The 22327-nt window shown below is 33.7% G+C and overlaps 2 protein-coding genes across 2 annotated transcripts; both read right to left on the bottom strand.

Annotated features, from left to right (window-relative positions):
- Positions 1 to 682: 682 nt before the first annotated feature.
- LOC134693375 (perlucin-like protein) lies at positions 683 to 9172 on the bottom strand. The gene is made up of 4 exons (XM_063554161.1): positions 9106 to 9172; positions 6204 to 6470; positions 1716 to 1910; positions 683 to 1001 (listed from the first exon to the last, which is right to left on the bottom strand). The coding sequence occupies exons 1-4, from the start codon at positions 9167 to 9169 to the stop codon at positions 892 to 894; spliced, it is 636 nt and encodes a 211-aa protein (XP_063410231.1). The 5' UTR covers positions 9170 to 9172; the 3' UTR covers positions 683 to 891.
- A 3137-nt stretch (positions 9173 to 12309) lies between these two features.
- Positions 12310 to 18987, bottom strand: LOC134693270 (lithostathine-like). The gene is made up of 4 exons (XM_063554017.1): positions 18914 to 18987; positions 18018 to 18284; positions 13427 to 13618; positions 12310 to 12813 (listed from the first exon to the last, which is right to left on the bottom strand). The coding sequence occupies exons 1-4, from the start codon at positions 18975 to 18977 to the stop codon at positions 12404 to 12406; spliced, it is 933 nt and encodes a 310-aa protein (XP_063410087.1). The 5' UTR covers positions 18978 to 18987; the 3' UTR covers positions 12310 to 12403.
- Positions 18988 to 22327: the final 3340 nt, after the last annotated feature.

The raw sequence follows: 22327 nt of genomic DNA, 5'->3' as shown, positions 1-22327 counted from the left end.
CCCGTTTGAATGGGTTTACACTAGTATTTTTGGGCCCTTTAATTCATAACTTGTTGCTTGGTGTGAACCAAGGCTCCATGTTGAAGGCCGTAAATTGACCTATAATGGTTTACTTTTTTAAATTGTTATTTGGATGGAGAGTTGTCTCATTGGCACTCACACCATGCGCTTTTTCCTTATAGTAAGTTGTCTACCTGCAAATGAATTTAACTTATATTTGCCAATTGATCATTAGTAAGACAATGTACATAATGTGGCGGGGTTAAACAAAATATTCTTTTAGAGGCAATAACTTCTAATGAAGTCCTGATATTTTTTTTGAGAAAATTGTAAGTAGATCTTGTCATGGTATTGTCTGTATGTTGACCTTCCAAGATTTTCTCTATGAATATTTTTTTAAGGTAATTTAAATGTGATTGGAAGCCATCTTTGTTAACACAAACTTCATTCTAGCTACCTTCAGGATCATTCAACGCAAATTTGTTTGCAAAATGTTCTCAATACAGTTTCTTTCCGAATTTGCATCGAAAAGGCGTCTGTAATGCTAGATGAGCAAAGAAAAACTTTGATTAGTTTTAAGGTTGAAGAAATAATTCTTGATTTTGGAGCACATTATTTGTCGAAATAGAATTGTCTAAACTTTTTTAGATTTTAATATAACAATTTAGCGTCTTCGTTTTTTGCCAATAATAACAGTATTAGGGCCTGTTGGTAACGGAGTCTCAATGTTTGGCTGTGTCGCGGCTGGAGTTTCTACATTGGGCAGTGTAGTTGGTGCTGGTGTTTCAATATTCGCCATCGTTGTTGGCGCTGGCGTTTCTACGTTAGGCATTGATGTTGTCGGCGATGACGTTTCTACGTTAGGCATTGATGTTGTGGGCGCTGGCGTTTCTACGTTAGGATTAGCTGTTGATGGTGCCATTGTTTCAATAGTGCTTGATGTCGGCGCCATAGTACACTTGTGAGTGTCGAACCATTTGTCGTACCATGTCCACTCCTGACTAACAGTTGTTTCAAAATAAGAATATTTATAAAACAATTGATAGACGTATCTTATCAATAATAATTGTACATTTTTAACAATCATACCTTTATTTACTCTTGTCATAATATTCCCAAAAGAAATAAAACATTAAAACTACAATCGAATTAGGCCATTTGTTTAAATAATTTGAATTGCACTGTTTTATGTCTGTATTCTTAGTGCTTTAACTTGTTCTGCATCAAATGTTGTTTATCTACTTTATGTATAATTGTTAAATTCATATATTGTAATTTTATGGTATTATATATTAATTTTATGAGCATAATTTATACGTCTTACATTTCTTTTTTGTTTACTATCAAAATATCTTTTTTTAATAATTGAATAAAAAGTAAAATCACAAAAATACTGAACTCCGCGAAAAATTCAAAACGGAAAGTCCCTTAGGCTAATCAAATGGCAAAATCAGATGATAGAACACATCAAACGAATGACAATTTTGCCGTAATTTTTTGTATGATACCTTTCAACTTATGCAATAGTGTTACAATTTTTATTAAAACTTGTAATATCTAACTATAAAAACACTATAGAAATAAGAAGATGTGGTATGATTGCCATTAGGACAACTCTCAACCAGAGACCAAATTCCGTAGAAGGTAAACAACTTAACATTAACGAACGACCTTCAACAATGAGTAAAACACATACCGAATAGCAAGCTACTTACGGAATTCACAGGCATAAGTGTAATGATATCCTAGGATCCCTAAACCAAAATCACATGGATAATCATGCCATAGGCCACCATCACTTCGTTTGATCAGAGCACAATCTTCTTTTGAACCATCAGACAATAAAAATCTTCTAGTGTTGTGGTTATTACCTTGTCCTTTCGCAAAATGTGCGTATGTAACACTACTGCCTGAAAAGTAATGAATTCAGATAATTAATACAAACTAAAGTGTATCCTGTCAACATAAAATTGACTCTCTAATTTTGGAAAAGATGCCAATGTATGTAGGCTTATATCAACAACAAAAAACCAAATCAACAACAAAAATAAGATTTTCATAGTGTTCTAATAAAATTACTATTTGTAACTATGTGCCACAAAGAGTGCGTAACCATGCGGTCTATCATATATTTATTTTCCGTTATTGTTATGAACATAAGTAAGGCAATTCGTTTTCTTGCTTGGATGTTTTTACAAGTGTCATTCTTGGGATTTTTCGAGCTTGCTATGTGTCTTACAGACTAGGGGAATAGTATATGGTGGCCGGTTAAGGCCATTTCGCGTTTTCGCGTTTTCGCGTTTTCGCCCATCATATTATATAGGGCGAAATCGCGAAGTCGAAAACGCGAAAACGCGAAGTCGAAAACGCGAAAACGCGAAAACGCGAAGTCGAAAACGCGAAAACGCGAAGTCGAAAACGCGAAAACGCGAAATATTTTTTCTTTCCGATTTCGCGTTTTCGACTTCGCGTTTTCGCGTTTTCGCGTTTTCGACTTCGCGATTTCGCCTTTTCGCCTTTTCGCGTTTTCGCGATTTCGCGTTTTCGCGTTTTCGCGTTTTCGCGATTTCGCGTTTTCGCGTTTTCGCGATTTCGCGTTTTCGCGTTTTCGCGATTTCGCGTTTTCGCGTTTCGCGATTTCGCCTTTTCGCGTTTTCGCGATTTCGCGTTTTCGCCTTTTCGCCTTTTTGTCTCGGTACCATAAAACAAAATCTTAGATATCAATTCGTGGATTATAATCCAAACCCGAAAGTTGAATTATCGATTTTATATATATCTATGGGGGTTGTTGTTGTTTGTTCATGCAGGTCATATGGTCTTATTAAGGAAGGCAGTAAAAATCGTAAATTATTTTGTAAATTAGGCCGTTAGCTCGTTTGAACTGTTTCATTTTTTTTGTCGGGGCATTCAATGTTCAAAGCCACACAGTGTCCTTTGATCACTTTCTATTTTAAACATATTTTATTTGATCAAGTTCAAATTGGATAAGACACAAGTCAAACAGATTTATGAAGTCTTCTCCATTTAACATTTTTAGCAATATAATACAAAATGTATGTATGAGCATTCATGTATAGAATGGTATATCTATAAGTATATATTGATTTATGTCAAAAGACAGAGAAGAGCAGATAGAAAAAAAGAAAAAAAAGAAAAAAATATATAAAAATAAATAAATGAATAATTAGAAAACTAAAACACAAAAAATAAAAATACAAATTAAACAAACGAGAAAAAAGGATAGACTGTCACGTAAATGAAGATGTGTGTGCGATCATGGTTTGCTATCTAGAAAATTAGAAATCTTTCCGAACTTTTAATATACTGGAAGACATTTTTTAAATTAGTTTGGTTTTTATCTAGAGAAAGAAGACAACTACCCGAGGTTGGCAGTTCTTAGTTAATTTTACAGCCAGCGCAGACTTTCAAATATATCATTTTGTATTTCTGAATATAATATACATTTAAAAAAGAAATGATAGAAATCTTCACGATTAACACCACACAGGCAAAAAGGGTCAGGGATGATATTGACCCTATATAGATCATAGTTTAAGGATGATGCAAAAACATCGAAGTTGGGTTAGAATAATATTAAGTTTTCGAATTTCTAACTCAAATTTCTTCGGTAGAAATATGTTACTCTGAGGATAAAGTTTTTTTAGTTCAGTTTTAAAATTATTTATTGATTCCGCATCACGAGTTGAATCATCAAGATTATTCCAAAGACGTATGGTTGATGGAATAAATGAATCATTAGTCTGCAGAATGGTATAATGATGTTCATCACTTTCTGCTACATGAGTTAATTAACTCCAGTGGATATTTGTATCAGTTTATTGCAGACGGGGTCTCTTTGCAGATCTTGTACAGCTCAAACTGATCTAGATAAAAACCAAACTAATTTAAAAAATGTCTTCCAGTATATTAAAAGTTCGGAAATATTTCTAATTTTCTAGATAGCAAACCATGATCGCACACACATCTTCATTTACGTGACAGTCTATCCTTTTTTCTCGTTTGTTTAATTTGTATTTTTATTTTTTGTGTTTTAGTTTTCTAATTATTCATTTATTTATTTTTATATATTTTTTTCTTTTTTTTCTTTTTTTCTATCTGCTCTTCTCTGTCTTTTGACATAAATCAATATATACTTATAGATATACCATTCTATACATGAATGCTCATACATACATTTTGTATTATATTGCTAAAAATGTTAAATGGAGAAGACTTCATAAATCTGTTTGACTTGTGTCTTATCCAATTTGAACTTGATCAAATAAAATATGTTTAAAATAGAAAGTGATCAAAGGACACTGTGTGGCTTTGAACATTGAATGCCCCGACAAAAAAATGAAACAGTTCAAACGAGCTAACGGCCTAATTTACAAAATAATTTACGATTTTTACTGCCTTCCTTAATAAGACCATATGACCTGCATGAACAAACAACAACAACCCCCATAGATATATATAAAATCGATAATTCAACTTTCGGGTTTGGATTATAATCCACGAATTGATATCTAAGATTTTGTTTTATGGTACCGAGACAAAAAGGCGAAAAGGCGAAAACGCGAAATCGCGAAAACGCGAAAAGGCGAAATCGCGAAATCGCGAAATCGCGAAAACGCGAAATCGCGAAAACGCGAAAACGCGAAAACGCGAAAAGGCGAAAACGCGAAAAGGCGAAAACGCGAAATCGCGAAGTCGAAAACGCGAAAACGCGAAAACGCGAAAACGCGAAATCGCGAAAACGCGAAAACGCGAAAACGCGAAATCGCGAAGTCGAAAACGCGAAAACGAAAACGCGAAATCGGAAAGAAAAAATATTTCGCGTTTTCGCGTTTTCGACTTCGCGTTTTCGCGTTTTCGACTTCGCGTTTTCGCGTTTTCGCGTTTTCGACTTCGCGTTTTCGCGTTTTCGACTTCGCGATTTCGCGTTTTCGCGTTTTCGCCCTATATAATATGATGGGCGAAAACGCGAAAACGCGAAAACGCGAAATGGCCTTAACCGGCCACCATAGAATAGCTCTGGTAGCATGGATGGAGGCGATTATATACGGACACATAAAAACACATCTTCTCCATTTTCTACATTTTAATCAGACAAAGATGACGTCACAAACATAGATACAAAATACTGACAAAAGGGGAACAACTCTCTCTCATTAACAGAAACATAATCTGACCATACATACTGATATATAACATGTGTTAAAGGGTTAGCTCATTGTTGATAACGGCCATACAGTGACCTTTGATTAATAACCTTCTGTGTTTGTGGTCTCTGATGAAAGACTTAGTTGTCTCATTGGCATTCATACAACGCCTTTTTAAATACTGACTCAACAGACTTGAACGGAGAAACCACAGATAGACAAAAGAGCAAAGTCGCAGACCTTAGACAATCATAAGAATTAAACAAATCAAGTTTTCTTTAATGAAATAATAATTCAGTACACACCTTATAAATCAATTGTCAGTGCTTCAAAATTATCATGTGGTATTTGCGACGTCACAAATCACACATTATCACTGTGGCTATTTGCAATGGTTTCCTGCTTTTATTGCTACGTGAAGTGAAGACTTACTTTTGATGGGCACAGAAATAAAATTAACGGTACCAATTTTCTTGCACCAGATGCGCATTTCGACAATACATATCTCTTCAGTGATGCACGTGGCCAAAATATTTGAAATCCTAAGCTTCTATAAAAGATGGAGAGCTATAATCCAAAAGGTCCAAAAAGTATAGCCAAATCCGTAAAAGGAATCAGAGCTTTGCATGAGGGAGATACATTCCTTAATTTATAATAATTTATCATTTTGTAATAGCAAATTTTAATAACACAAAAAATCCGTATTTTCATGCCAGAAAGCTGCGTTTTGAATTTGTTCAAAAACTTATTTTTTGTCATTAAATAATTCGTCGTAGATATATGTATCAGCTTAATACAAGTCATTATACAAATATACATGTATGTGTCATATATTTATACATTAAGGTTAACATGGGTTACAACCAATGTATACATACTTTAGTGGCCATCACGTTTCCTTAAAACACTCAATTGTATTTTATTTTAGGAAATATTAAATCAAATTAGAAAATAATCTAAACATTAGTTGTTCTCTTTTAAGGAGTCTGGTGAAAAGTTAAAACACAAAGAAATAAATAAAAGATTTAAAACTAATACCGTCTATCCAGCGCCAGTCGCCTTCTTTAGCTTTATCTGTAGCACCGATCCACATATTTTGTGTATTCCAATGTTCGAATATCAGAGAATCCAAAATGAACTTTTGCTTTGCGCTATCTTTTATCATTACTAAATCTCCTCCAAGGCTCCTGCAGCTTTTACGAGCATCGTCCCATGACAATTCATGTTCGACAAACAGTAAGCATGCATCTGTATAGACACGTACGTGTTGCATTTGCTGAATTCTTGATGGACATGATGATATATCTAAAAAATAAAGATACGTATAAGGCACCAACCATTTGATTTTCTGGGGGTGGGGGGCTATGTTTTTTTTTGGAGAAAAAAGTTTGTTTCCAGTTTTCGGAGAAAAAAAATAATTTGATTTGATTCTGAGAAAAAAACATTGTTTGTTTCACCCTCAGCTGCCACTATCTATAATACTAAAATTACGAGGTCCAATTTATCAGCCGGCATCACGTTAAAACCATGAATCAAAGAATTCAACTTTATTTACAACAAATAAAGTACAATGTTGTAGATTAAAATTACACCACTCCAGACCCTTTTGTTTTCCAGATAATTAATATTGCCAATAATTAACAAGTTCCGGGTCGAATCCGATACCGATACCAATTTAGTATATTCACCTGTTACTTTAACCTTATATGTACGTTCCGCATCTGACAGGCGCACCACCAAATGGTGTATTTGATTTTGCTTTAAACACGGGTCATAATCACAGAGTCGACACAACTAAATTCAATCATTGTCAAATTGTTCCCTATTGTAGTTTTTTAATTAGTAAGACTTTCTAAGATAACAATACGAATACTAAAAATGTGGACTTAACTTGAAATAAGGCGTATAGGTACAGTTTTCAATTTGTTAGCGGGCATGACGTAAAACAGCGAATCAAAGAATTGAACTTTATTGAACAATGCTGTTGATTAAAAATACTCAATTCAAGGACCTGAATATTACCAATAATTGAAGAGTTCTAGGTCGACGGGTTCAAACAGAAAGATTTGAAAGCAGAGAAACTGTATCTTATAATCGGCACGACTTTTATCAGATGATAATACCAATACTAAAATAAGGTTTACGCATAGTTATATACTTTAATTCAGTCACGGACCCGCGTTATCACGGGTGTGTTCTAGTATGTAATGATAAAGTTGAAAGAAAACATTTGTTTTCGACTTGTCGCGAAAAAATAGATTGTTTTTCGCCACAGGCGTAAAAAAAATTGTACAGAAAAAAAACCATGCCCCCCCCCCCCCCCCCCCCCACAAATCAAATGGTTGCTGCCTAATTAAATACCTGTATTACTGTAGAAAAACTGTTTAAAACCAAACGTTACCGCATTCATTTAACTCGTTTTTTGCATGATTTTCTTTGTTGTGATTTGTATTCTATTGTTTGTTGTTTGTCGCTTTTCTTTTTTTGCCCTGTTATTTTGTCATCTTTGAATCTTACTGTAGCGGATCACATCATTCAGGCATCAAATTAAAAATAAGGCGATAACTCGAGTATGCGGTACAAGTATATATATGTATCTTTTATTCCTCAAAATTACATTTAATTTTGGCTTCTTATACTCATATACATCATATCAACCGATTATGATCTCTCTATAAATAACGATGTGTCTCCGTAATCAAATAATTTGTAATGAATAAAAACTAGACAACGTAACGTACGTAAAAGGCTAAACGTCATAAAACTTTAAAAACGGGAAATATAACAATTCATAAGAGCGCAACGTTACATGTATGCACAAATACCCCAAATCGTATCTACAAGTATCACAAATAAAATAAATAACTTCAGTAATAATTAATGAAGTAACCCAACAATTTGGAATTACATTTCAAATCTAACACTTACTTCGGAATATTTACAAATGTTGAATGCTTCCCGTCTAAAATTCGGTTATTCCTTTATGAAATATGCGGTATTTTAGGACACATAAAGGGTTTTTTCGCCAAGTTTTGTCATTCTTGATAATCTTAATGACATCGTTCGAATTTCCATAAAATACAAAATACTATTGGTACCAATAAAGTTTGAATAATTAAAACATATCAAAAATGAAGTTTGCGCGCAAATGTAAGGATAATGCAATCAAATCTAATGCATCGATCAAAATAGCGTGCCATATTCTATTTGAAAAGCAGAGTAAGATCCACCTAAATTAGTATCTTATTATAACGCAAATTGGTGAGCGTTTTGATAGACATATCAATATGGTTCGTGATGATCGAAATTATTACTAGTCCCTCAACACACACACATAAACAAAGTATTCACTATTCCCTCAACAAACTCATGAACAACGTGTTCACTTGTACCTAGACACACACATAAACAACGTAATCACTAGTCCCTCAACAAACACATGAACAACGTGTTCACTAGTACCTAGACACACACATAAACAGCGTTTTCACAAGATCCTCAACAAACACATGAACAACGTGTTCACTAGTACCTAGACACACACATAAACAACGTTTTCACTTGCCCCTCAACAAACACATGAACAACGTGTTCACTAGTACCTAGACACACACATAAACAGCATTTTCACAAGATCCTCAACAAACACACACACATAAACAACGTTTTCATTAGTCCCTCGACACACACACAGACACCTACACACGAACAACGCTTTCACTAGTTCCTAGACACACACACACACACACACACACATACATGAATAACGTTTTTACTAGTCAGTAGACACACACACACATGAATAACGTATTCACTTGTCCATAGACACACACACACACGGTCAACATTTTCACAAGTCCCTCAACACACACATGAACAACGTATTCAGTATACAATGTAACTGAAATTGTTTTAGACAGTATATATCAATTAGTGTTACCTGATTGACAGTAGACTTGATGAACAATGGCAATTATAACAGGTATAATTCTAAACGACGTCATCCTGGTACAAAATAATGCAATACAATGTATTATACAATGCATTATCAAGATCTTATGTCGTTGAGATCATTCATGACACCTCTGTACACTTGTACATGCAAGATTACTATCGTTTAGATAAAAAGTACTATACATTTCGTACTTCCCGATACTACGTGATGACCCCACAAATCCAGCTTTGGAATACGAACAGAAACAGATTTAAAAGATAATGATAATTAGGTCTTTACAGAAATATTTTTGATAAACAACTTTTTTTTAATAAGTTTCTATAAAATATCACCATGAAGATGTAAGTTAAATATAGATTCTACCACTGCATCTAGTGCGCATGTGATACGATATGTATCCACTCGAGTCATAGTGGATACATATCGTAATACACGAGATTTAGTGGTGTTTGTTTCTCAAATGATTTTGACACAATACGCAGGCAATTCTTCTTCTTTTGGAATGATCTATGTGACGTCATCAATCGTGATCGCCTTTTTTCATGCCGTCACAACAGGAAATTCAGAGGAAAGCAAGAAAACTTCCGTCATAATCGGATTTTAACTTTTATTTTTTTAACAATGGGTGCAGGAAGGGATAAATTGACGAATAAGTAGAGAAATCAAAATATATTCTCTTTCGTACATGTATATTTTATCATCAGGCAACAGTACAGTTACAAGTTTGCGTACCTGAAACACTCATTGTTTTGGCTGTTTTGGTATTAAGGCTTTAGGGTTTGTCGAGATGCAGATATATTAAGTACCTACCTGTTTCTGTCATGATGCTGCACAACCGACTGCTCCTCTCCTATACACATCGGGTTTTTTTTTTTGTTTTTTTTCAAGTATAACCATCCTGTTGAACTTACTTTACATAAAGCTAATACTAACAATGACCACTGCCCTTTCCTCGATCTTGATATCTATATCACTAACGGAAAGCTTAGTACTCAAATTTATGATAAAAGAGATGAGTTTTCATTTCCTATCGTTTATTATCCATTTTTAGATGGTGCCGTTCCTTTGTCACCATCTTACGGTGTTTATATACATGTATCTCAACTTGTACGATTCGCTCGTGTATGTAACAATGTTTTAGATTTTAACGAGAGAAATTTATTTATTACTGAAATTTATTACACCAGGGTATTCGATATTTAGTTTTTTAATTTGATTTTCCCCAAAATATATACACATCATTTGACCATCATAAGAAACAACTATATTATAATAAGTTTTATGAAATTTCGATAAGTCGTTATCAAGTTACAGTGCGACATGTCTACGCCGGACACCGGCCTTTCATATACCATAATACATCCCGTCAAAATTTTGACAGGCGTATAAAAAGCAGATGTGGTATTATTGCCAATGAAACAACTCTCCACAAGAGACCAACATGACACAGAAATTAAAAAAGCATATATAGGTCATCGTACGGCTTTCAACAATGAACAAAGCCCATACCACACTTTCAGTTATACAAGGCCGGCCCCAAAATGACAAATGTAAAAATATTGAATGAGAAAACAAACGGCCTAGTTTATGTAAAAAAATTAACGAAAAAAAATTAAGTTACACATCAACATACGACAACCACTGAATTACAGGTTGATGACTCCTGTTATGCACATATATACAGAATGTGGCGGGGTTAAACATGTTAGCGGAATCCCAACCCTCCCGCTACCTGGGACAGTGGTATAAAAAGTAAAATTGAAAAAAAAATGAGCTTCGAGCAAAATTCTAAACGGAAAGTCCCTTATCAAACGGCAAAATCAAATGATAAAACACATCACAGCTGTCATATTCCTGACCTAACTTGGTATACAGGCATTTTCAAATGTAAAAAATGGTGGATTGAACCTGGTTTTATATACATGCAGTACAATATAAGAACGAATCATAAAAATCAGTTGTAAAAGGCTTAACTCATAAGGAATACAAAAAGAAGAAAAAAAATCACAAAAACACAGAATGAACGTGGCCGGGTACTTTACGTGTTTCCCTACAACAACAACAAAAAACCCTTCATAATATCTACCTTGAGGATCATTCAACACAAGTTTGTTTGAAATATGTTGTCAGTAGTTTTTTCGGAATTTGCATTGAAATTTTGTTGACGGACATCGAACGCAAATGGACGCTAGACGATAACATAAGCTCACATGGTCTATAATGCCAGGTAAGCCAACAAATCTTTGGTAAGTTTTAATCTGGAAGTTTTTTTTTTAATTTTTGGAAACCAAATATATACTGAAATATAATAGTCTAAACTTCATTTAAGCTCAATAACTGTATGAAAATGTAAACAGCATCCATGCATGTAAATATATTTGACAAGGTTTTGTGTCCGGAAGATTCTGACAGTTTGATTTCCCATTTATCCTTATATTGGTGTTTTATGAATGTATTTCAAAAGAGGGATCAAAGATACCAGAGGGACAGTCAAACTCATAGATTGAAAATGAACTGACAACTCCGTGGCTAAAAATGAAAAAGACAAACAGACAAACAATATCACATATGACATAACATAGAAAACTAAAGAATAAACAAGACGAACCCCACCAAAACCTAGGGGTGATATCAGGTGATCAGGAAGGGTTAGATCTTACTCCACATGTGGCACCCGTCGTGTTCCTTATGTGATAACAAATCCGATACATAGTCTAATTCGGAAGGTCACATTCATTATCAGTTTCGTCGTCTGTTTAAACCATTGTTTTAAAGGGGAGTATTTTTTACTAACTCCAGATGGTTCCTAACTCTATATGTATTTATTAGAGAACCCTATACCAAATATATATGGTCACGACAAAAGTCCGTTAATTAAATTAAATCATGTCCCCTTATATTTATAGGAGGTACATGTAAGATATGTATGTTAAATAACAAACTAGCACGTATCAATCATCCTAGTACGTTTATTATGTGAAGAAAAAACAACAAGTGCTGTATGGTTTGGTGTATAAAGGTGATAGAACAACATCCACCAAAACAGAACGATTGTTCTTATGAATGAAAGGATATTTTGCATATATAGTGATCATGACCAGACGTTACAAAAAATCTCAACATACGGAATTCAACATTATTAAAAAGAATATAGACTTCTCACTAAAAATGGGTATAAATTAAAACTGAAAAGTTTCATTATTTTAATATCGTAGTAATGATCCAATTGAACACCATTTTGTTTAGGTTTCAGTAAACTAATAAGGATGACAATTTAGAGTTTTCATTTTTTACCAATGATAACAGTATTGTTGCCAACGATAATATTATTGGCGGTTGTTGGTAACGGAGTCTCAATGTTTGGCTGTGTTGGGGCTGGAGTCTCGACATTGGGCAGTGTAGTTGGTGCTGGTGTTTCTATATTCGCCATCGTTGTTGGCGCTGGCGTCTCTACGTTAGGCATTGATGTTGTTGGTGCTGGCGTCTCTATGTTAGGATTTGCTGTTGTTGGCGCTGGCGTCTCTACGTTAGGGTTATATGTTGTTGGCGCTGGCGTCTCTATGTTAGGATTAGCTGTTGATGGTGCCATCGTTTCAATAGTAGTCGATGTCGTCGCCATGGTAGTCGTTGTCGGCACCATAGTAGTTGTTGTCGGCTCCATAGTTATCGTAGTCGGCGCCATCGTAGTCCTGTCTGATGGTGGTTTCAAAACAAAAATACTTATAATAAATCATGTATATATATATATTAATAATAGGCATCACTGTTTAATCTTAATCATTTACACTATAATAATTTCTTAGACAGAAATATATAATAAAAGCTAGATTCGTGTCAGGCCCTTAGATTAACATTATTTGAATTTCACTATGATTTTATTTTTGTGTTTTTTATGATAAAACGTGAAGTTTTTTTTTATTTATTATTAACCTGGTATGTTCGTTATTTGGCACCGCTGATATATATTGCTTCGTGTAAACGTGTATGCTTGTTAGAAATTGGATAATGAATTTGAGCTAAATATATCTTACATTTCCTTTTTTTTTACTATCAAAATAACTAGTTTTTAAATGATTGAAAGGAAGTTGTTTCTGTAACTTTTGTCTTGATACATTTCAACATTAGGTGTAACTTTAAAAAAAACACATTCTGATATCTAACTATGTGACAATATAGAAATAAGAAGATGTGATGTAATTGCAACTCTCAATCAGATGTCATGGAAATGAACAACTGAAGGAAACCGTAAGGCCTTTAACAATGAGTAAAACTCGTCCCGCATAGTAACCTATAAAAGAGTACTAACGGAATTCACAGGCATAACTGTAATGATATCCTAAGTTCCCTACGATCGGATGACACGGATAATCATGCCAGAGGCCACCATCACTTCGTTTAATCAGTGCACAGTCTTCGTTTGAACCACCAGCAAATAAAAATCCTGTGTTGTGATTGTTACCCTGTCCTTTTGCAAAATGCCCGTATGCCACATGACTTCCTGAAAAGAAATGAATCTGTGAAAAAAAGGTTAAGTTAATCCTGTCAAATTGAAATAGACTTTAATTAGTTATCAAAGATGTCAGGTAAAAATTAATAGAGAAAAGAAAAATATGTGATTTTTTAATGAGTTTTTATATAAAAAAAAACAAGATAATATACCACAAATGTGTTGCTATTGCTTCTAAGTCTCGTTAATTTTTTTAATTGGCCAATCAGAATCAAAGATTGACTTATGCGGTCATGTCTTTTCATGACCATTTTCTATCTTTCTACTCTCTTGAACAATTATTATGATAGGTATGCTTTTCACAGTATAAACCAAGTTAATGTAAAAAGTGGAAAATTTAAACAGGTATTGTTAACATTGTGTTTCTAGATAACGGAAAACAATTTAAATTGCAACAGATCTCATGCAAACTTAACGTCCTCATTCCAACCGAACAAGCGTATCTAGTAATATATACAGTATATATATAAAGTAGTCTCCCTTGTATTTGTATTTGTTAACGTCATACTATTGTTAACGTCAATCAATTGTTTTATTTATATACAAGTCACATTACCTGAAGATCTGCGGAAGCAGTGAAAGTACTAGTAAAAAAGTGATGCATTGAAACGGCCGTTATTATCTTTTAATAATTTTCTTATATGTTACCAGCATACGGACTTTACTTAACTTTTTCTTAAATATATATATATATATATATTGCGTGAATAATATATAAAATATAACACCTAATTTTATAACACTCATTAGTGTGTTAAAGTTACATTCTTAGACACTTATATAATTCAATTTAGTAACTGCATCAGTTTATTTACAAACTGATCCACTCCTAGATAGATTGAATGTTGATTGTTGCTATTTTTAGACAATATATATATATATATATATATAAGTACGTCTGAGTCAGTGACAACCCTACAACAGATGTGTCCATCGGATCGCCATCAATGATGGTGATACATGGCTGTGTACATAATGTATATACAACTCGTCTAAACATCAACCCAACAATGTTAGATCTGTAAATTTGCTTTCGCAAATTTTTGGTTCTTCCCTCGCCGGGATTCGAACCCATGCTACTGTGATATCGTGACACCAAATCGCCTGCACTGCAGCTGTCCCGCTAGACCACACGACCACCTGGACGAGTTGTATATATATATATATATACAACTCGTCTAAACATCAACCCAACAATGTTAGATCTGTAAATTTGCTTTCGCAAATTTTTGGTTCTTCCCTCGCCGGGATTCGAACCCATGCTACTGTGATATCGTGACACCAAATCGCCTGCACTGCAGCCGTCCCGCTAGACCACACGACCACCTGGGCTCTCAAAAAAAAGAGCTTTCGGTGGCCATATGTTACCTTTCCACGTCAGTTTTAATCTAGCGGCGTACTACAGTACATGATATATAAGGCATGAAGATGTTATTGTTACAGATCAGCTAAATTATCTATAGTAAAGGATCCTACAAATTAATGTAAGATACAGTCACAGAAAATAATTATATTCATAAGTACGTCTGAGTCAGTGACAACCCTACAACAGATGTATCCACCGGATCGCCATCAATGATGGTGATACATGGCTGTGTACATAATGTATATACAACTCGTCTAAACATCAACCCAACAATGTTAGATCTGTAAATTTGCTTTCGCAAATATATATATATACAACTCGTCTAAACATCAACCCAACAATGTTAGATCTGTAAATTTGCTTTCGCAAATTTTTGGTTCTTCCCTCGCCGGGATTCGAACCCATGCTACTGTGATATCGTGACACCAAATCGCCTGCACTGCAGCCGTCCCGCTAGACCACACGACCACCTGGGCTCTCTGATATATATGTTACAGTAAATAGATGAAATTAGGAATTACATGTAATTACTAAACGTTTCAGTAAATACCAGTAATTACTAGCCAATTTAGTAATTACATGTATTTACTAGTTGTTTCAGTGATTACTGGTAATCACTGATTTTTTTTGTCATTTTTACAGCTATTTACTAACTTGATGTTTTTGTTTTAAAATTAAAAACATAATTCAAAATACCAAATAAGAAAGTAAAGAGATAGAGATTTTAAGGGAGCTTACTTAAGGATGTAGGAATATAAGGCACATCAAAAGTGCATACTCTTTAATGTTTGTGAATTGAAACTGGAAAATAGTTGTTATATCGGATTTAAAACTCTGTAAATATATGCATGCAGGACAATGATATCTATCTAAAATTGATTTTAATAATTTGGTTAAACTAAAATCTCCATCATGCACTGTGGTTTAAAACTTTAAAATAACTTTCTCCAAATATCCTGGTTTTATACCAAACATGGACAGAAGCAATTTTTTATGATCATAAGTTAATATCCAAAAGTAAAGTTTGTAAAACGAATCCTTTTTTTTCGTATATTACTTATAAATGGACTAGAGTTTTTTTCTCCAGTTAACATTTCATACACTATGCAGTTAAAGTTTTTAAAACATTAGGTTTTATAAACCATCCTGGATTTTTACCCAATTTTGACAGAAGCTTCTTACAGTACTAGTCAAAAGATAGTATCTAGATTAAAATTTTAATATTTTCCCCTCATTTTTGTTGAGCCTGCGATTAACAGCAAAAGTAGGCTATCTGTTCTGCAAAACCCTTACAACTTTAATAGCTTTTATATACATCGATAACCCATCTCCAGCAAGAGGTTCAATTGGAGGTCACACGAATATGTATTCAATGAGGTCCAAATATTCCCTCGTAAGTGCACAACTTATCAACCTTGTTTCTCAGCTATTTTAACAAAATATAACCAGATTGGCTACTAACAGTGAATTATAATTTCACTATATCATTTTTATTAATGATTTAACAACAACAAAAATATAAAAAAAAAATTATATCTCGAAGCTAATGCACATAACAGTTCGTTCCAGTTTTTAACCCGCTACATAACGTTATCTTATCTGTATAAGGTAGTAAGTCTAAATATTCTTAAAATTCAAAGTTTTCTTTAAAAAATTAAAACATTATACTTTAGGAGAATTTTTAATTTCTGATTTCCATGTCTGCTGAAATTTGTCAAAAATTATCTGTTTAATGCTCAACTTGAACCGTTTTGTATTAAAACTAAAGTTACTCGGATTTAACCAAATATTTAAAAGTCCACATTTATTCAAGATATTTTTTTTATAGAAATCAACCATTCAAAATTCACTGTACTGTACTAACTGATCTTTTAGTTAGTATTACCATAACTTTTGATCACCTGACCATAATACAACAATGTTTTAGCAGTCAGTAAATAGGTGTAAAAATTCATTTTAAAATTAGTAATTACTGGTAATAACTGGGACGTTTCAGGAATTACTTGTATTAACTAAGTGCATCGGGGATTACCTGTAATTCCTAAATTTTAGTAATTACATGTAATTCCTAATTTCACCTATTTACTGTAACATATATATCATTTACAACTCTCTGATATATATATCATTTACAACTATCGAACACTTTAAAATCTTTTGAGTTGTCTACTTTTGCTGATACAAGGGCCAAGTGACCATTTTTGTTTAGGGAAAAGAAGGGGAAGGATACATTTTTCTTTACTACACTCACAGATAAAACTCGGGGTTATAAGAATAAATAATTTAACAAACATTCAAAAAAAGAGATATGGTATATATTCCAAAAATTATAACCAAGTTCAAATTAATGATTCTTCAGAGTTAAAATAAAGTAGATTTAAGTTAATAAATCATTGTTGACCGTACAGCCTTCAACATTAAGAACAACTTATACCGTATAGTCGGTTTTACAGAGCCCCGACCTAGCTTCGTTGTTCTTAATATAAATATCCTTAAGATAAGTGCTTGCACGATTTGCAATATTTACAGTTTGTTATCAGTACAAGGAAACTTTAAGAAATAAAATTTAAATATGGAATAAATTCAAGAGAAAAGATAAGGAGTTACATGTATATGATTTTTTGACAAAAAGAAACATTATTTTATTCAGTTATCCCAATTGTTTTCTTCAAAAACTACGCGGATAACATCGAAAGCCAATTATTATCCAAATGAAATAGATTGAAACAAGTTTTTTTGCTAGAAGCAAATGAATATGTTGCATAAAGGTAATAGAGTAAACAACCATGTTTAACACGGCATGTGCCATATGTGGAGCAGGATCTTCTCACCGTTCCGGAGCAAATGAGATCGCCCCTATTTTTTGGTGGATTCTTGTTGCTTAGTCTTTAGTTTTTCTATGTTGTGTCTTGTGAAGTGACTACTATTTTAACAATGTCGTCGTCAGTTTATTTTCTATTTACGAGTTTGAATGTCCCTCTGGTATCTTTCGCCCTCTTTTTGAACAAAACATAAAAGTCATACCGTCTATCCATCGCCAGTCGCCTTCTTTTGCCCTGTCTGTAGCACCAATCCACACATTAGCTGCATTCCAATGCTCCAATCTTAAGGAATCCAAAATGAATTTTTCTTTTGTAGCATCTTTTACCGTTACTAAATCTCCTCCAAGGCTCCTGCAGCTTTTACGAGCATCGTCCCACGACAATTCATGTTCGACAAACAGTAAACATGCATCTGTATAGACCCGTACGTGTTTCAAAGTCCGAATTCGGGTTGGACATGTTGATAAATCTACAGAAAACAAATGCATCAAAGAAAATCAATTTAATAAATAATAATAATATTACATGTATAAGAAAACTTCAAAACTTAAAATGTTTACAGCATTCATTTAATGAGGCCTCGCATGATTTTCATCACACAGTCCATGCAGTTATGAAGTGTTTTTTTCATTTGTTGAATCATACAGATAGTTTTCTTTCTATGGTCCATTTATGGGCATTATGATTTCTGGTATTGTTCGTTCGTTCGCCCCGTCCGTTCGTTCGTCTGTCCCGTTACAGGTTAAAGTTTTCGGTCGAGGTAGTGTTTGATGAAGTTGAAGTCCAATAAACTTGAAACGTAGTACACATGTTCCCTATGATATGATCGTTTAACGTCAAATTAGAGTTTTTATCACATTATTACGGTCCACTGAATAATGAAAATGTTAATGCGGATGGGGTATCCGTGTACTATGGGCACATTCTTGTTAAGATATATATAAAAAAAAACACATTATATTAAATAATAATTATGTTCTGTTTGAAAATTATTTTGAAATTTCAAGAACACTTAGTCTAATAATTGTTAATAAAATGCGAACAACAAGAAGAAGTATTAAGTGTAAAGAAGAAAAGAAAAATGTTGAAAATTATTACCTGATTGACTGTAGACTTGATGACAAAGGCCAAGTACAATGGTCAAAACTATGAACAACGACATCTTATTACGTAAGAACTGAATACAATAAAGTAGATAATGCAGTAGCACGATGTAATGTCATTAAGTGCATTCATGACGCCATTGTACACATATAGAATTATACAATGTATATACATGCAAGATTAATATCTTAAAGATCTACTTTTCGCAATTTAAGATAAATGAACAATTCAGATTAACATGAACTAAAAATTTAGTGACAGAAATTGACGATTCAATTCAGGTCTTTTACTAATATAATGTTCGAATCAGAATTGTTCTTCTCGTGAGTTACATTTCTGTAAATTCAATATTGAAAAAAAATAATGCAGACTTGTTTTTCACTATGTTCCCTTTGAAAACTCTTTAGTGCGGCTTGATAATGCTTTCGCGATCATCATTGAACTTTTGTTTCGGTCAAGAAGCCGAACAGAAATTGTTATCTTCTTATAAACATGTGTATACATTATTTGTTTTATAGTAAGTGCAATATATTGCATTAGTATAACGTTTCATGTACGTTTATTCACAATCTTTTTTTTTTTTTGTGATATTCTTGGACCATTTTTATTATAGACATGTCTATCATCAACGGTTATTTAACGAACTATACAATAAATAAAATCATCTTCCTGTGGTGAAATAACAAACAATTATGAAATGAACCAGTTTCGAAATCGAATTAGCAGTTTGAATTCTAAGCTTTTGACTGCATTGAATATTCGTCTCGAACAATAAGATACAATTACATCTGTATTTATTGTTTAACACTTTCAAAGCATAAACTGATTTTGTTTCTAATTAGAAAATACTTATTATCAAAAGCTTACAAGTGTTATGTATATCGTCAATTTAATATTTGAATAGATCTAAATTCAAGTAGGACAACTCAAACATTTTAAATGGTACTATTGGACATTACGATACATGAAACCATAAATATTTATATGTTATCACTGTCAGTTATGTATCTGCTATTATTTCTGGCTTATCGTTAGCTTTCAATTTGTCAGTGAGGGATAAAATCAAGAAAAACACTTCGAAACCGTCAATTGCATTAGATTAAACATGTTAAAGTTCATGTTTATTTTATCAATTCTGGTAATAACATACATGTATCAGGAATTTAAAGCAACAATCAATAGTTTCTGCTTCTGCTTCTGCCAGGTAATGGCCACAATCAACGGACTGATTATCCTGCCATGGTTTGGCGCGCATATTCGACCACACCCTCCCCCTAAAATATTGAATTTAATTCAACTTTGTCATCGAGGCTTTAAAGGCCTCGACAAACAGTGCTGATACGACCCAAGGAGGAAGAGCGTTCCAATCCCAGATGGATCTTGGGAAGAATGAGTATTTTCGGTAATCACAGGATGCTGATGGTACTTGGAAGGATTGATCATGCATGTTTCGTGTCATTCTTTTCGTAGGTATTAGACGACCTTCCTTTGACATGGCCACTTTGTTGTTTTCTATTTTGTATAGCATTGTGAGTCTCGCTTCCTTCCTTTTTGTCGAGCCTTCGAATCAAGTTGAAAAAGCGAGACTAAGAGATCCTACATTCCGTCGTCGTCGGCGGCGGCGTCCACAAATATTCACTCTGTGGTTAAAGTTTTTGAAATTTTAATAACTTTCTTAAACTATACTGGATTTCTACTAAACTTGGACAGAAGCTTGTTTATGATCATAAGATAGTATCCAGAGGTAAATTTTGTAAAAATAAAATTCCATTTTCCCGTATTTTACTTATAAATGGACTTAGTTTTTTCTGCGTGGAAACATTACATTCACTCTGTGGTTAAAGTTTTTAGAATTTTAATAACTTTCTCAAACAATACGGGATTTCTACTAAAATTTAGACAGAAGCTTGTTTATGATCATAAGAAAGTATCCAGAAGTAAATTTTGTAAAAATAAAATTCCATTTTTTCCGTATTTTACTTTTAAATGACTTAGTTTTTCTGCGGGGAAACATTACATTCACTCTGTGGTAAAAGTTTTTTGAAATTTAAATAACTTTCTTCTGGTTTGTACCAAACTTGGACAGAAGCTTATTTATGATCATTTGATAGTATCCAGAAGTAAATTTTGTAAAAAGAACAACGTAAGCGGCCTCAAGCTTATCCAAGGAGAATTTTGAGCTCTTACCAAATCTTCGAAATAATCGTAAATACAAGACTTCAAACGACTGTTTTTCGATAGAACAAACCTATGAAAGTGTAGTGACGTGTATATACTGTTTATATACTGTTTAATTAGTTAAATTGAACTTGTAATTCATACAAAAATACGTTGAAAAAAACCTCAGTAAATCCAATATGGCTACTGCAGGTAAACCACAAAATGACAGTGATGTCAGCCATAACACTAATTCATCCAAAGCATACAATGATGCAGTTAAACTAGGTCTTATACCTAAAGACTATCTGAATGGTGAACCTCATGTCAATATTCACGAAACTCTTAGCTCTGTAAAACCTGTATTTATTCTGGAAACTGACCTCTTTGGTGAGGTGAAACCCAGCCCAGATCAATTCCTTACACACCTCGAACTCTACAACTCCATTGACTCATGTATACCAAAGAGCCATCTGAAAGGCCTACAACGAGTAAGAGGTATGTGGCGCATCTACCCAGATTCTGAGAATGACAGAGAAACTCTCATTACCAAAAAGATAACTGTACGTAACAAGCTAATTAACGTGTATAGTACAAACCCTAAATCAAATGAATACTCATCACTCTTGTACCTACGTGTCAGAGTCAAAGACGTTCCGTGTTCTGCAGACGACGGTCAAATTTTGAGGGCCATTGAAAATGAAGGCAAATGTACCGTTCACAAATTAAACAGAGAACGACTCCGAGTAGATGGGTTGCTGACAGAATGCCAAACGGGTGACCGCATTATTTTTTGCGACCCTTTAGAAAAACCCCTACCAAGATTTATCCGAATAGGAAAGTATAGAGCTACGGTCTTCCACAAAGATCAAATGCCATCAACAAATGAAAACTTAGTATGTAATAAATGTTTTCAAAATGGTCACAGATTTCGAGACTGTCAAAATGACTGGGTCTGTAAACAATGCAAACTCCCAGGGCATAAGCAGGCTGACTGTCCAAGTTTTGAAGCTCAAAACAAGGAGAGTAACAGCATGCCTCACGAAAATGAGTCAAAAAGCAGCAGCTCTTCTCAAAGTGACACTGACAGCGACGAATCTAACACTGAGTCAATTGATGATACACCAGAAGAAAACATGCATGTAGCAGCTTCAAAATCAGCAACAAAAGTCAATCCGAAAAAGTTATCAAATGTACTCGGAAAGGCCTCGAAGAAAATCACCAAAGAGACATTTTCTTTCGAAAATAAAA

This window comes from Mytilus trossulus, chromosome 12 (genome assembly GCF_036588685.1).
Source record: "Mytilus trossulus isolate FHL-02 chromosome 12, PNRI_Mtr1.1.1.hap1, whole genome shotgun sequence".
NCBI lineage: Eukaryota > Metazoa > Mollusca > Bivalvia > Mytilida > Mytilidae > Mytilus > Mytilus trossulus.
The sequence above is the reverse complement of the archived record's forward strand: the minus strand, read 5'-3'. Positions and strand labels throughout refer to the sequence as shown.

Bases quoted from the DNA above. Each gene is read 5' to 3' on its own strand.
- LOC134693375 (XM_063554161.1), bottom strand. From the start codon at position 9,169: ATGACGTCGTTTAGAATTATACCTGTTATAATTGCCATTGTTCATCAA. The intron at 6,471-9,105 runs GTAACACTAATT...TTTATTTTTTAG, and splicing joins TCAAGTCTACTGTCAATCAG to ATATATCATCATGTCCATCA. The intron at 1,002-1,715 runs GTAAGTAGCTTG...AACAACTGTTAG, and splicing joins CACTTATGCCTGTGAATTCC to TCAGGAGTGGACATGGTACG.
- LOC134693270 (XM_063554017.1), bottom strand. From the start codon at position 18,977: ATGTCGTTGTTCATAGTTTTGACCATTGTACTTGGCCTTTGTCATCAA. The intron at 13,619-18,017 runs GTATGACTTTTA...ATTTCTTTTCAG, and splicing joins CGACTGGCGATGGATAGACG to GAAGTCATGTGGCATACGGG. The intron at 12,814-13,426 runs GTTAGTACTCTT...AACCACCATCAG, and splicing joins CAGTTATGCCTGTGAATTCC to ACAGGACTACGATGGCGCCG.